Source organism: Lampris incognitus, chromosome 14 (genome assembly GCF_029633865.1).
Source record: "Lampris incognitus isolate fLamInc1 chromosome 14, fLamInc1.hap2, whole genome shotgun sequence".
NCBI classification, from domain to species: domain Eukaryota; kingdom Metazoa; phylum Chordata; class Actinopteri; order Lampriformes; family Lampridae; genus Lampris; species Lampris incognitus.
Window position 1 is genome coordinate 12,408,548 of NC_079224.1, and position 12,877 is coordinate 12,421,424.

Here is a 12,877-nt window from a genome sequence, read left to right on the forward strand (position 1 = left end):
TCACACTGTACACGTTTACTTGCTTCCCCCCGACTGGATCAACTACGAGTCAGGCGAAGAAAAGAGCTGGTCAAGGGAGTCGCTCGTATGCCTGCGTGTCGCGTGTGTGTCCACACCTTTATTCACATCGTCGGGCAGTGACAACACACACCAAAATAATAATAATAATAAAAATTAAAAAAAATACAGACACATCTGAACTGCTGTCTTCTGTAATGTCCCAAACCGTAAGTCTCATGTGGGTGACTTCGAGCATAGCGGTCAGCACCTGTTACCCAGAGTTCAAGTACTCCAGTGCCACTTCGTAACAAAACTTGTACTGGTCCTAGGAGAGGAGACAAAAGCAGAGACAACGTTAGCCGTCGCCCTCATGCTGGGCTCACTGGTTTCTCCAGACTTCTTAACTTGAGGGGGGCGAACAGGAACCACAAAGGAAATGATGTTGGCCTAACATCCGCTACGCGGTGCAGTGTTTTTGTTCTAGTTTTTTTAATTTGCCCCCTTTTTCTCCCCAGTTGTATCCGGCCAATTACCCCACTCTTTGGAGCCATCCTGGTCGCTGCTCCACCCCCTCTGCTAATCCGGGGAGGGCTGCAGACTACCACATGCCTTCTCCAATACATGTGGAGTCGCCAGCCGTTTCTTTTCACCCAGCAGTGGGGAATTTCGCCAAGCGGACGTAGCGTGTGGGAGGATCACACTTACCCCCCCCGAACGACCAGAAGAGACGCTAGTGCAGCGACCAGGACACATACCCCAAATCCGGCTTCCCACCCACAGACATGGCCAATTGTGTCTATAGGGACGCCTGACCAAGCCGGAAGTAACACGGGGATTTGAATCAGCAATCCCCGTGTTGGTAGGCAACGGAATAGACCGCCACGCTACCGGGATGTCCTTGCTTCAGTTTTAAACCTACTGGGAAAATCAAATCAAGACCATGTACCTTTATTATGCCTGGTAACATGAGAAGTGAACTAAATTGACTGGTTGGTCACAATCTTTTGATGCTCATTGTATTGCTATATGGCAGACCCTACCTATTGTATTGCTATATGGCAGACCCTACCTACTGTATTGCTATATGGCAGACCCTACCTATTGTATTGCTATATGGCAGACTCTACCTATTGTATTGCTATATGGCAGACTCTACCTATTGTATTGCTATATGGCAGACTCTACCTACTGTATTGCTATATGGCAGACTCTACCTACTGTATTGCTATATGGCAGACTCTACCTATTGTATTGCTATATGGCAGACCCTACCTATTGTATTGCTATATGGCAGACTCTACCTATTGTATTGCTATATGGCAGACTCTACCTATTGTATTGCTATATGGCAGACCCTACCTATTGTATTGCTATATGGCAGACCCTACCTATTGTATTGCTATATGGCAGACTCTACCTATTGTATTGCTATATGGCAGACCCTACCTACTGTATTGCTATATGGCAGACCCTACCTACTGTATTGCTATATGGCAGACTCTACCTACTGTATTGCTATATGGCAGACTCTACCTATTGTATTGCTATATGGCAGACCCTACCTATTGTATTGCTATATGGCAGACTCTACCTATTGTATTGCTATATGGCAGACTCTACCTATTGTATTGCTATATGGCAGACCCTACCTACTGTATTGCTATATGACAGACCCTACCTATTGTATTGCTATATGGCAGACCCTACCTACTGTATTGCTATATGGCAGACGGTACCTATTGTATTGCTATATGGCAGACCCTACCTACTGTATTGCTATATGGCAGACCCTACCTATTGTATTGCTATATGGCAGACTCTACCTACTGTATTACTATATGGCAGACCCTACCTACTGTATTGCTATATGACAGACCCTACCTATTGTATTGCTATATGGCAGACCCTACCTAATGTATTGCTATATGGCAGACCCTACCTAATGTATTGCTATATGGCAGACCCTACCTATTGTATTGCTATATGGCAGACCCTACCTAATGTATTGCTATATGGCAGACCCTACCTAATGTATTGCTATATGGCAGACCCTACCTATTGTATTGCTATATGGCAGACCCTACCTAATGTATTGCTATATGGCAGACCCTACCTAATGTATTGCTATATGGCAGACCCTACCTATTGTATTGCTATATGGCAGACCCTACCTAATGTATTGCTATATGGCAGACCCTACCTAATGTATTGCTATATGGCAGACCCTACCTATTGTATTGCTATATGGCAGACCCTACCTAATGTATTGCTATATGGCAGACCCTACCTACTGTACTGCTATATGACAGACCCTACCTACTGTATTGCTATATGGCAGACCCTACCTATTATATTGCTATATGGCAGACCCTACCTACTGGTGAGCAGCTCCAAGTAGGTTGGAAGTAGCACTACAAATTATTTTCAGATTATTTTTTTGTCTCATGTTTGGCAGCGGGGCCAAGCCAAGAGGGGCTCCTCACCAGCAGGTCCACCATGTTAGGTTTGTTGTTCCTCAGTGTCTTGACAGCGTGGAAGACGTCCACGGAGCGCTGGTGCTGGAGCATCTCACACACGATGCTGATGGCACAAAACGTCCCACTGCGGCCCCCTCCGTTTCTGTGGTCGTCACACACCAGGCACGTGTCACAAAAGAGAGCGTAGACATAGTGGACAGCAATTCAACACTGATGCCATATTTTAAATACATAAAATCGTTTCACCCTTTCTTGTGTGGACAATTATTTTAAGCTATGCCAGGTAATAAAAATAAAAAAAAAATCTGTTTAAAATTAAAATTGCCTTTAAGTGGTAGTGAGCTAAGGAACACTGATGAAACGGCAAGACGTTTAAATGCAGTAGAGCGTTTTGGCCACTAGGTGGAGATGTTTCTTTTTTTTAAAATGCCAGCTGAGAGTGAACATCCTGCTGCTGCTCTCCTCATACTGTGTGAATGTCAGGGGGTGGAGCGGCTGTTAGGTGGGTAACTTACAGGCAGTGGACCACGGTGCGTCCCTCTCCGCCGTCGTACTCCTCCTGCCACTTGTCCACCTGTCGGATGAGCTTAAGGAAAGAGCGCTTAGACATGGGCGTGTCTCTGTACATGGGCCAGCCGAGAAACTGGAACTGCTGCACCATCCGGTAGCCGTCTTGAGGCTGGGGTTGGGGGGTGGGTCACAAGAGGGTAAACCCGGGTTAACACACAATGTGGTGGTTAATTGCCGACACACATACAATGCATCGAGACAGCCAGGGCGGAGCTAAGCAGGACGAGTGACAGATAAAAGCAACAGGTAGTTGGAGGAATAAGGGTGTAGATACTAGATGTGACTGGCAGATACTTTGATAGATGAGTACAGTTACCGCCGGGGACAGATAGGTACAGACAATATCAATCCGCTTCATGCAAGACATAACCATCAATAACATTTGTCAGTGATCATGTGATGTTTTTTTTAGTAGACAAAACATTTGCCTGTTGTTTTTTCTTTCTTCCTGATGCCTGGGCGAGTTAGAGGCCATTACACCACTTCAGTATGAGTGACAACCAATAGCCCTGGGAGGACTGAGTCTGTTGGGGTAAGGAGCTTACGCAGGTGACTGCAGGTGAGGCTGGAGAGGGTCAGTAAACCTTTCTCTGTAAAGTCAAGTGATGTCGGGAAGTTCAGTTTAAAGGCGGCGTTCTTGCAGAACCGTGAGGTGGAAAGTACAGCTCGCCTGCTCCAGCCTGGCGTATTATGTTTTCGTTCTACACGGGGTGAATTCAAGTCATTGAGATAAGTGACTTCAGACGATCACGCCTTTGTCCAGTCACCGGGAAGCTGTCATAGCTTAAGAACAAAGTGATCTCGCCCCCGCACAGCTGAGTGGGAAGGCTTGCGTGGACAAGAGTGGGAGGTGTGAGGAGACGCGTCATAAGAAGTTACCATGCTGTCCTGAGCAACAGGAGGAGGCCAAATGTGTTGCAGGAAAGTTGATTGAAATGACTTACAAAACTTCCCTGAAGATTTACATGCAACCAGAGGGAGTATTTCAGACAATAGCTAGTCCAGCACACCCAGATCATGAAAGCTTTTGTACTTGCTCATTTAAATTGTTCCTGTAAGGGAGGACCTTCCTGGGTAAAAAGGGTACGGTGCATAATGCATTATGTCTTCATCACAGCAGCCAAGAGAAGCAAAGCTGTAGTAACCAACAAGTAGACACGGCAGAGCAAGAAAGATACAGCAGCAATGACTAAAAGTCAAACTCAGTCTTTTGTTTTTGTTCAGCGGCGGGGAAGGTGATCTAGTGACTCTTCGGTGTGACCAGGCGGGGAAGGTGATCTGGTGACTCTTCGGTGTGACCAGGCGGGGAAGGTGATCTGGTGACTCTTCGGTGTGACCAGGCGGGGAAGGTGATCTAGTGACTCTTCGTTGTGACCAGGCGGGGAAGGTGATCTAGTGACTCTTCGTTGTGACCAGGCGGGGAAGGTGATCTGGTGACTCTTCGGTGTGACCAGGCGGGGAAGGTGATCTGGTGACTCTTCGGTGTGACCAGGCGGGGAAGGTGATCTGGTGACTCTTCGTTGTGACCAGGCGGGGAAGATGATCTGGTGACTCTTCGGTGTGACCAGGCGGGGAAGGTGATCTGGTGACTCTTCGTTGTGACCAGGCGGGGAAGATGATCTGGTGACTCTTCGGTGTGACCAGGCGGGGAAGGTAATCTGGTGAGTCTTCGGTGTGACCAAGCGGGGAAGGTGATCTGGTGACTCTTCGTTGTGACCAGGCGGGGAAGATGATCTGGTGACTCTTCGGTGTGACCAGGCGGGGAAGGTAATCTGGTGAGTCTTCGGTGTGACCAGGCGGGGAAGGTAATCTGGTGAGTCTTCGGTGTGACCAAGCGGGGAAGGTGATCTGGTGACTCTTTGTTGTGACCAGGTCTCTTGGATTTGGAGTGGTCAGACACGGATGCCGTTACCACATATCACCTAAGGAGACTCTAAGTTAAAAGATGCTTCCCTGGGTATCAGGGGGTGGCATGGCAGTGTATTTCATTGCCTACTAACACGGGGATCGCTGGTTCGAGTCCCCTTGTTATCTCCAGCTTGGTCGGGCATCCCTGGAGACACAATTGGCCGTGTCTGCGGGTGGGCAGCCGGATGTGGGTAATGTGTCCTGGTCGCTGCACTAGTGCCGCCTCTGGTCGGTTGGGGCGCCTGTTTGGGGGGGGGGACTGGAGGGAAAAGCGTGATCCTCCCATGCGCTACGTCCCCCTGGCGAAACTCCTCACTGTCAGGGGAAAAGAAGCGGCTGGTGACTCCACATGTATTGGAGGAGGCATGTGGTAGTTTGCAGCCCTCCCCGGATCGGCAGAGGGGGTGGAGCAGCGACCGGCATGGCTCGGAAGAGTGGCCAAGTACAACTGGGGAGAAAAAAAAAAGAAAAAAGAAAAAAAAAAGGGGGGGGGGGTGAATCCAATCCAAAAAAAAAAAAAAAGCTTCCCTTACCCGTGCTGCGTTGTAGATGCGGAATATTCTGCTGATGATGTCTTCCTCCAGGTCGGCTGAGACAAACTCCACCTGTATGGGTCCATGGCGGTGAACGCCATTCTCTGGCCAGTACTGTGGGCACAACTAAAACAAATGGACACGGACACACACACAACACGCATGCGTGCACAAATGTGCAAGAACATGTCGACGTGTGTAAAAGCAGACACAGAGACACATCAAGAACAGACACACACAGACACACAAAAAACACACACACACAGATAGAGAAGAAAATTAACAAAGAAAAGACGGAGAGGAAGTGTGCAATGAAGGGCTGATGGGGATTTCAGCTGCGCAGCATCACAGATGTGGATAACTGAAACTCTGTAAGTGGTGTCAGTGGGTGTAAGAAACATGAGTCAACAGCACCAAGACAAGTTGAGGAACTTCAGAGCGGTTTGTGTTTGAGATGCAGTGATTAGCTTCTTATTAGCTTCTCACTGGAGGAATAACACAGTCAGAAGAGGATTTTTAGCTCATCAGAAGACAGTATGTGTGCAGAAAGCAGGCAGACACAGGTATGGACAGTCTTCCACCGCTTGACTTAAGCTTTGTTCAACATGTCAAACTGAACGAAACGGGAAAAAAACTTTGGCTACTTGTTATTTCATCCTCTTAGGAATAAAAAGGAAAATAAACCCAAACCAGATAATCTCTTTCCCCCAGAAAATCTGTATTCGCTTATTTTGCGGACTCAGATAGTCTCCCTGTGTGAAAGAACACATGATCAAATGTGGCTTCAATGAAGCACTCGGCACATTACTGACTCTCTGCTTTGGCAGCCGTTTTGAACAGTGTAGAATGAGAGAGCGAGAGAGAGACAGAGAGAGAGAGAGAGAGAGAGAGAGAGAGAGAGAGAGAGAGAGAGAGAGAGAGAGAGAGAGAGAGAGAGAGAGAGAGAGAGAGAGAGAGAGAGAGAGAGAGGTGAGCCCCTGGGATGGCTTCGTAAGAGAGGCAAAATCTCTCCCATTTCCCATTTCTGCTCCTTGGGAGAAAAAGCCTATTTAAGAACGTGCACCAGCAGAGCATGCTGCCAACCTCATGTTACACACACACACACACACACACACACAGCGAGAGAGATTCAGAGATTCTGCACTGAGAGGTATTCACAGATGCACTCATACACTTTTCTTTTTTGGACCCCCCCCCTTTTTTGCCCAATTGTATCCAGCCAATTACCCCACTCTTCCGAGCCGTCTTCATTGCTGCTCCGCCCCCTCTGCCGATCCGAGGAGGGCTGCAGACTACCACACGCCTCCTCCCATACATGTGGATAGTTCCCCCTCTCCCCTGAATGACCAGAGGAGGCGCTAATGTGGCGACCAGGACACATACCCACACCCGGCTTCCCACCCGCAGACACGGCCAATTGTGTCTGTAGGGACGCCCGACCAAGCCGGAGGTAACACGGGGATTCGAACCGACGATCCCCGTGTGGGTAGGCAACAGAAAAGACCGCTATGCTACCCAGACGCTCGACTCCCCCACTCTTAACCCATCCAAAATGTAGACAGTATATGAAAAGAACACAAACATGCACACGGGGGTAAATGTGCGGGCATTGGTACGCTCATGCAGAAATGGACAGACAGACATAACAGTCGGCGGCTACCCGATTATAAACTCACTGTTACGCTCTCTCTTTTTTTCTCACGCACACATCTCCACACACACACACACACACACACACACACACACACACACACACACACCAGGGAAAAAAAAACATTACTTTTTAGCTACCTCTGAGATCCCATCAAAAGCTTGACAAAAATCAACAGATGCAAACAGCAAAGATGGTCCACCTCCATCTCCCTCACCTCCCGGCCTCCCTCCCCACCTGTGCTGCTGCCTCGGCTGACTGATTGGCCCGCTACAGTGAGAATATTGAATGAAAAGCCCAGCCAGCCAGCCAGCCAGCCAGCCAGCCAGTCACCGAGGGAAAGGGGATTGAGAGGCGGAGAGCGGCCTGGCTCCAGGCTTTGATCCCCGGGTTTTATGACACAGCCTCAGGCTGAGAAACCTGGAGAGTCTCTTCTATAGGCCTGTCTGTCTGCCTACCTGTGCTCCATGGAAACTCTTCTCCCACTTCACAGCCCGTATCGCACTTCACATCCACATAGATTTATATATCCCCGCACTTGTTTTTGCACCACTGTTTCTGTCTGTCTGTCTGCCTGTCTGCGTGTCTGTCTGTCCATCTCTCTCTCTCATTCTTTCTCTCTCTCTCTGTGTCTTGGTCTCTCTCCTCCAAGGCATGTAGGGGGGCTGACAGGAATAGATAAAAAGCAATATTTTCCTCAATCTAATCTCATGCTGGTGCTTTGTGTGACTTCATTAGATTGAGTTCTGATGAAAGGACATGAAAGGACATACTTCACTTGTCGTCTGTTCAGGAGTCCATTTCTCAGTACATCCACCGGGAATTATTGTGTGTGTGTGTGCCTGCGTGTGTTTATGTGTATCGGGTCGGGTTTACCTGGGCTGGGTCCACATCGTTGAGCATGACTATGGATGTACAGTGATAGTCCAACACCAGCCTCCAGAAGTCCTTCACTGTATTTGGCAATGGGTGCTGGGTCACAATGAATGCAGAAGGCTGCTTATAACTCTGGAGGACAGGAAATGAGAGAGGACAAGGAGTCAAGGAAATGAGTGGAACGAGAAAGAGACAGATGGGGACAGAGAAGTAGAGAATGACTAGAAAGAGAGAAACAAGAATCCCTGATGACGCCTTGATAACATGTTAGACCAGCAGCTGACCAAACATCCCTCTGTCTACATCCTCTGTCCTAAGTGTTACTGGGTGTTGCTTCCCGGTGGAGAATGCGTGTCTTGGAAGACCACATTAGAAAACTGGGTTCCTGGCTCTCAGGTTGGGCATATGGTTAAACATCCCATAACTGAGAGGTCTCAAAGGTTTGACCAATGAAAGAGCCATCCATCCATTAGCCAAACCGCTTATCCTACACAGGGTCGCGGGATGCTGGAGCCTATCCCAGCAGTCACTGGGCAGCAGGCGGTGAGATACCCTGGACAGGCCACCAGCCCCTCACAGGGCCGACACACTCACACATTCCCACCTAGGGACAATTTAGTACGGCCGAGTCACCTGACCTACATGTCTTTGGACTGTGGGAGGAAACCGGAGCACCCGGAGGAAACCCACGCAGACACGGAGAGAACATGCAAACTTCACACAGAGGACAATCTGGGACGACCCCCAAAGGTTGGACAACCCCAGTATTTGAACCCAGGTCCTTCTCGCTGTGAGGCGACCGCACTAACCACTGTGCCACCGTGCCGCCATTTAGACAACATATGTGTCGTTTTCCTCATTTCTGATCACAATCACAAGTATTAGGGCTTGTCTTACAGATGCTGATCTGATTCTGACTAAGATGTGATCAGGGCATGCCTAGTTATTATAATCTGCATAGTGAATTAGAAATGCACATGCAGGACATCCAGGTATCGTTAACGGTCTATTCCGTTGCCTACCAACACGGGGATTGCCAGATTGAATCCCTGTGTTATCTCCGGCTTGGTCGGGCGTCCCTACGGACAACTGGCCATGTCTGCGGGTTGGAAGCCAGATGTGGGTATGTGTCCTGGTCGCTGCACTAGCGCCTCCTCTGATTGGTTGAGACGCCTGTTCAGGGGGGAGGGGGAATAGCGCGATCCTCCCGCTACGTCTCCCTGGTGAAACTCCTCACTGTCAGGTGAAAAGAAGCGGCTGGCGACTCCACATGTATCAGAGGAGATGTGGTAGTCGGCAGAGGGGGTGCAGCAGAGACCGGGACAGCTCGGAAGAATGGGGTAATTGGATAGATACAATTTGGGAGAATAAAAGGGGGGAAAAAAATCTCCTAAATGTGAAACATGGGACATCTGTCCGGCTCTTACGTCCATGAGGGCAGCGTTGATGTAGTTGGAGCTCTCTCCGTCTATGGTGATGAGGAAGGGGAGGCAGCGGTCGGGCGGCAGGACGTCCATGCAGCGGTTCTTCTCGTGGTTCCTGGGCAGCAGGGCGATGCTGCAGTCCTCCACCCGCAGCGTGGGAGTCACCATGTTCAGAGTCTGCAGGAGAGCAGCAGAGAGACGCACCATCATACAGAGGCATGACGGAAGCCGAGAGGGGCCCCACGGTGCTAACTGTGTCCCACTGCTGTTAATTAACAATGTAATTAATTGCATTATTAATTACCATTTAAAAAGGAATAACATTTCCCTTCGTTTTTCTTTCATTCTAATTCTGTTATCGTATTGATTTTTCTGCTGCTTTTGTTAGTCTATAGTTGATTTTCTTTCATTTTTACTCTATTGGTTTTTTTATTCATTGCTTTTTATGTGTATTTTTGTTGTTTTTCTTTTTCAGACTTCGAAGCATGATGGAACTTTGATTTTGAAAAACGCAGTTTTTTTTAAAAAAATTATCGTTTTTTATTTCAAAGATAGATGTGTGAAATGACAAAGTTGTATTGAAAGAACATTTTGAAAGAATATTTTCAAGTAAGGATGCACTTTTGTAGAAATACCTTTTGTGGGCAGAAATGATAAAGGTTGTGTTAATTATACTCTGATAAAAGCACAGTCAGTCTTGCTCCAAACAAAGTTTACTTCTGTCTTTGTCAGGGGAGACATCATGCTCAGGATTGACTTTTGTATTTTGTATTATTTATTTATCATGTCGCATTTTTGATTTTTTTCTCCCCAATTGTATCCGTCCAAGTCGCTGCTCCACCCTCTCTGCCGATCCGGGGAGGGCTGCAGACTACCACATGCCTCCTCCAATACTTGTGGAGTCACCAGCTGCTTCTTTTCACCTGACAGTGAGGAATTTCACCAGGGGGACGTAGCACGTGGGAGGATCACGCTATTCCCCCCAGTTCTCCCTCCCCCCTGAACAGGTGCCCCGACCAACCAGAGGAGGCGCTAGTGCAGCGAGCAGGACATATACCCACACCCGGCTTCCCACTCGCAGACATGGCCAATTGTGTCTGTAGGGACGCCCGACCAAGCGGGAGGTAACACAGGGATTCAAACCGGCGATCCCTGTGTTAGTAGGCAACGGAATAGACCGCCGTGCCGCCCGGACACCTGAGATTGACTTTCTACAGCTCTCTACAGGTCCTACATCTCATTTAGGCCAAACAAAAAAATACATGCCATCCTGGACGGGGACTGACGGAAACACTTGTATGTGTCTGTGCATGATGGTGCAGTGATTGTTTGCTCACCCTGAACTCCTCTTTAATGGGGCTGGAGTTGGTCTGGGGGTCCAGCCGGTTCATGTCGTAGTAGACGGAGCGCAGCTGACTGGCTGGAATGGTGGTGTCCCCACAGAGACATGCCTCCAAAATGGCGTCATGGATGAAGACATACTGCTCCTAGCAAAAAAAAAACCACACAAGCAAGCCAACAAACAACATAAAACCAAATAAACATCACCATCATCACCATCATCACCAAAGCACAACCAGGGTCTGTCCCCATCATAGCTGAGCAGATTCAGTGAGCTTTCCAAGAATCATCTCACAAGATATCGACTTATTTCTGACAGTCATCCTGGCTGGCGGTCGTCCTCTTGGACAGTGTTTTTTTTTTGTTGCTTAGTTTGGATATGTGTGTTCTTAGTTGGGATGTGTTTTGTCTTTGTGTTGCAGTGCTGTGAGCTGTGGGAAATGACATTTCATTTCATTTGCGCAAATGCATGAAATGTAATGACAAATAAAGTGTTCCTGATTATTTCTATTTCCAAAAATGGTCAATTTATACACTCAAATCTTACAATTTTTTTTTAATCAAATAACTGCCTTATGTGACACCGATGGGCAGTCAAATTTTGTCTTCGGCATATAAATAACCAAAATTCCAAGATACATCAAAACTTTCTGGTTTTATGTGATTTTCCATCATTTTCACTGGTCTTGGAAAAACACCATTTTCAAATTCCATTTGGTAATTCCAGGTTTTCCATGATCACACCGGCCTGGTATCCATAACAAGGTTGAGACATAAAACTGTTATCCTTTGTCTTATCATTTCTACTGTATTTGACAGCAACAGTATAGATAGACAGAAGAGATGGGGGGGATGATGTGTAACAAAGGTGGCCGGCTGGATTCAAAATGGCGACGTTGCGACCATATGCTAATGTATGCACTGTAACCATTTGGCTACGTAGGTGCCCCCGTTGTCCTTTTTTTTAAACCATCATAGTTCTTCTCATCAAAGTGTAAGTAGGTTACGATCAGAGCTGTTAATAACAGAAATGATTCCCGGTTGTCCCTAATGTCACCGAGAGAAGCCATGACACATTTCTCCTCCTCACATCACTCAGTCAACCCGCCGACAGCCTGGCACGGCTCAGGGCTTGATGTAAATCCATTCTGAAGTGACATTTTCAGCTAACATTGCCTTGTCACTTTGGACCAGAATCCACACAAACACACACACACACAGGGGTCAGTGATTTGCAGATTTGCAGAAAAACACACGCTGCCATCTGATAAGTGCGGTACCGCTCGTGTGGAGCATGTGAATTGTTGACCTCGCCGCCTGGCTAGCCTCGGCAGGTCAGCAGGTAGATGGGAGATACAGCTCCCCCCGACCAGGATCAACATATCGAAAGATTGTTATCCGAGCTAATACGCTGAACGCAACATCTCGGCTTTTCATTTCCGCGGACAGATAAAGCCACATCTAAGAGCTGGCGCGCGGCTGCAGGGTGACAAGCCGTGCCAGCGAGCTCGGAACACCTGCGAGGGCAAAAACACACACGGCACTTTGAAGGTCACTGAACTCGGGGAGGTATGACTCAGGGTGAACAACATTTGGTCTCCAGTTACTCAAATCCCAATTCGCGCGTCAACGATGAAACATTTGCCCATTAAGCCCAATGACGCCTGTGATTTAAAAGGAATTACGGTGAAATGATGCATTCAGCGAGGCACCGCGCGCCTCCAGATGGCCTGTGCTCAGAAAAGCGCAAAGTCCTACGGTAGCCCCCGTCCCGTGTAAAGCCGGGGGATGAGCCAAGGATGTATTCAACTGTCGATGTAAGCTAAATGCTCTCATTTACAAGCCTCTTAAACCTTTTTATTGTGGCAAGTATTGCCAAGCATCAAGGCATTCTGCCTGGGGAAACGGGGTGTGATGCTCACCGGGTCCCTTTTGTTAAATAATGGTGATTATGATCACGAATGTGGTGTGATTGACAACACCGCATCCATCACAAAATCTACACCTCTGATGAGTTCTGAGGATCAACAGCCCCAAAACAGCTTTAAATAACTCTACAAAATGTTGCTTCAAACTCACTTGACAGAATAGTATTGA

The 12,877-nt window shown here is 47.9% G+C and overlaps 1 protein-coding gene across 1 annotated transcript in view; it reads right to left on the minus strand.

The window, feature by feature from the left end:
• Window positions 1-271: 271 nt before the first annotated feature.
• Window positions 272-12,877, minus strand: part of LOC130124325 (receptor-type tyrosine-protein phosphatase mu-like) — a 154,652-nt gene continuing 142,046 nt past the window's right edge. The window contains exons 30-36 of the mRNA XM_056293784.1: window positions 10,777-10,926; window positions 9,443-9,616; window positions 8,016-8,147; window positions 5,489-5,614; window positions 2,993-3,156; window positions 2,484-2,619; window positions 272-325 (exon numbers count right to left, since the gene is read on the minus strand). Coding sequence (XP_056149759.1) covers window positions 272-325; window positions 2,484-2,619; window positions 2,993-3,156; window positions 5,489-5,614; window positions 8,016-8,147; window positions 9,443-9,616; window positions 10,777-10,926 — 936 coding nt within the window. The remainder of the gene's footprint in view (window positions 326-2,483; window positions 2,620-2,992; window positions 3,157-5,488; window positions 5,615-8,015; window positions 8,148-9,442; window positions 9,617-10,776; window positions 10,927-12,877) is intronic.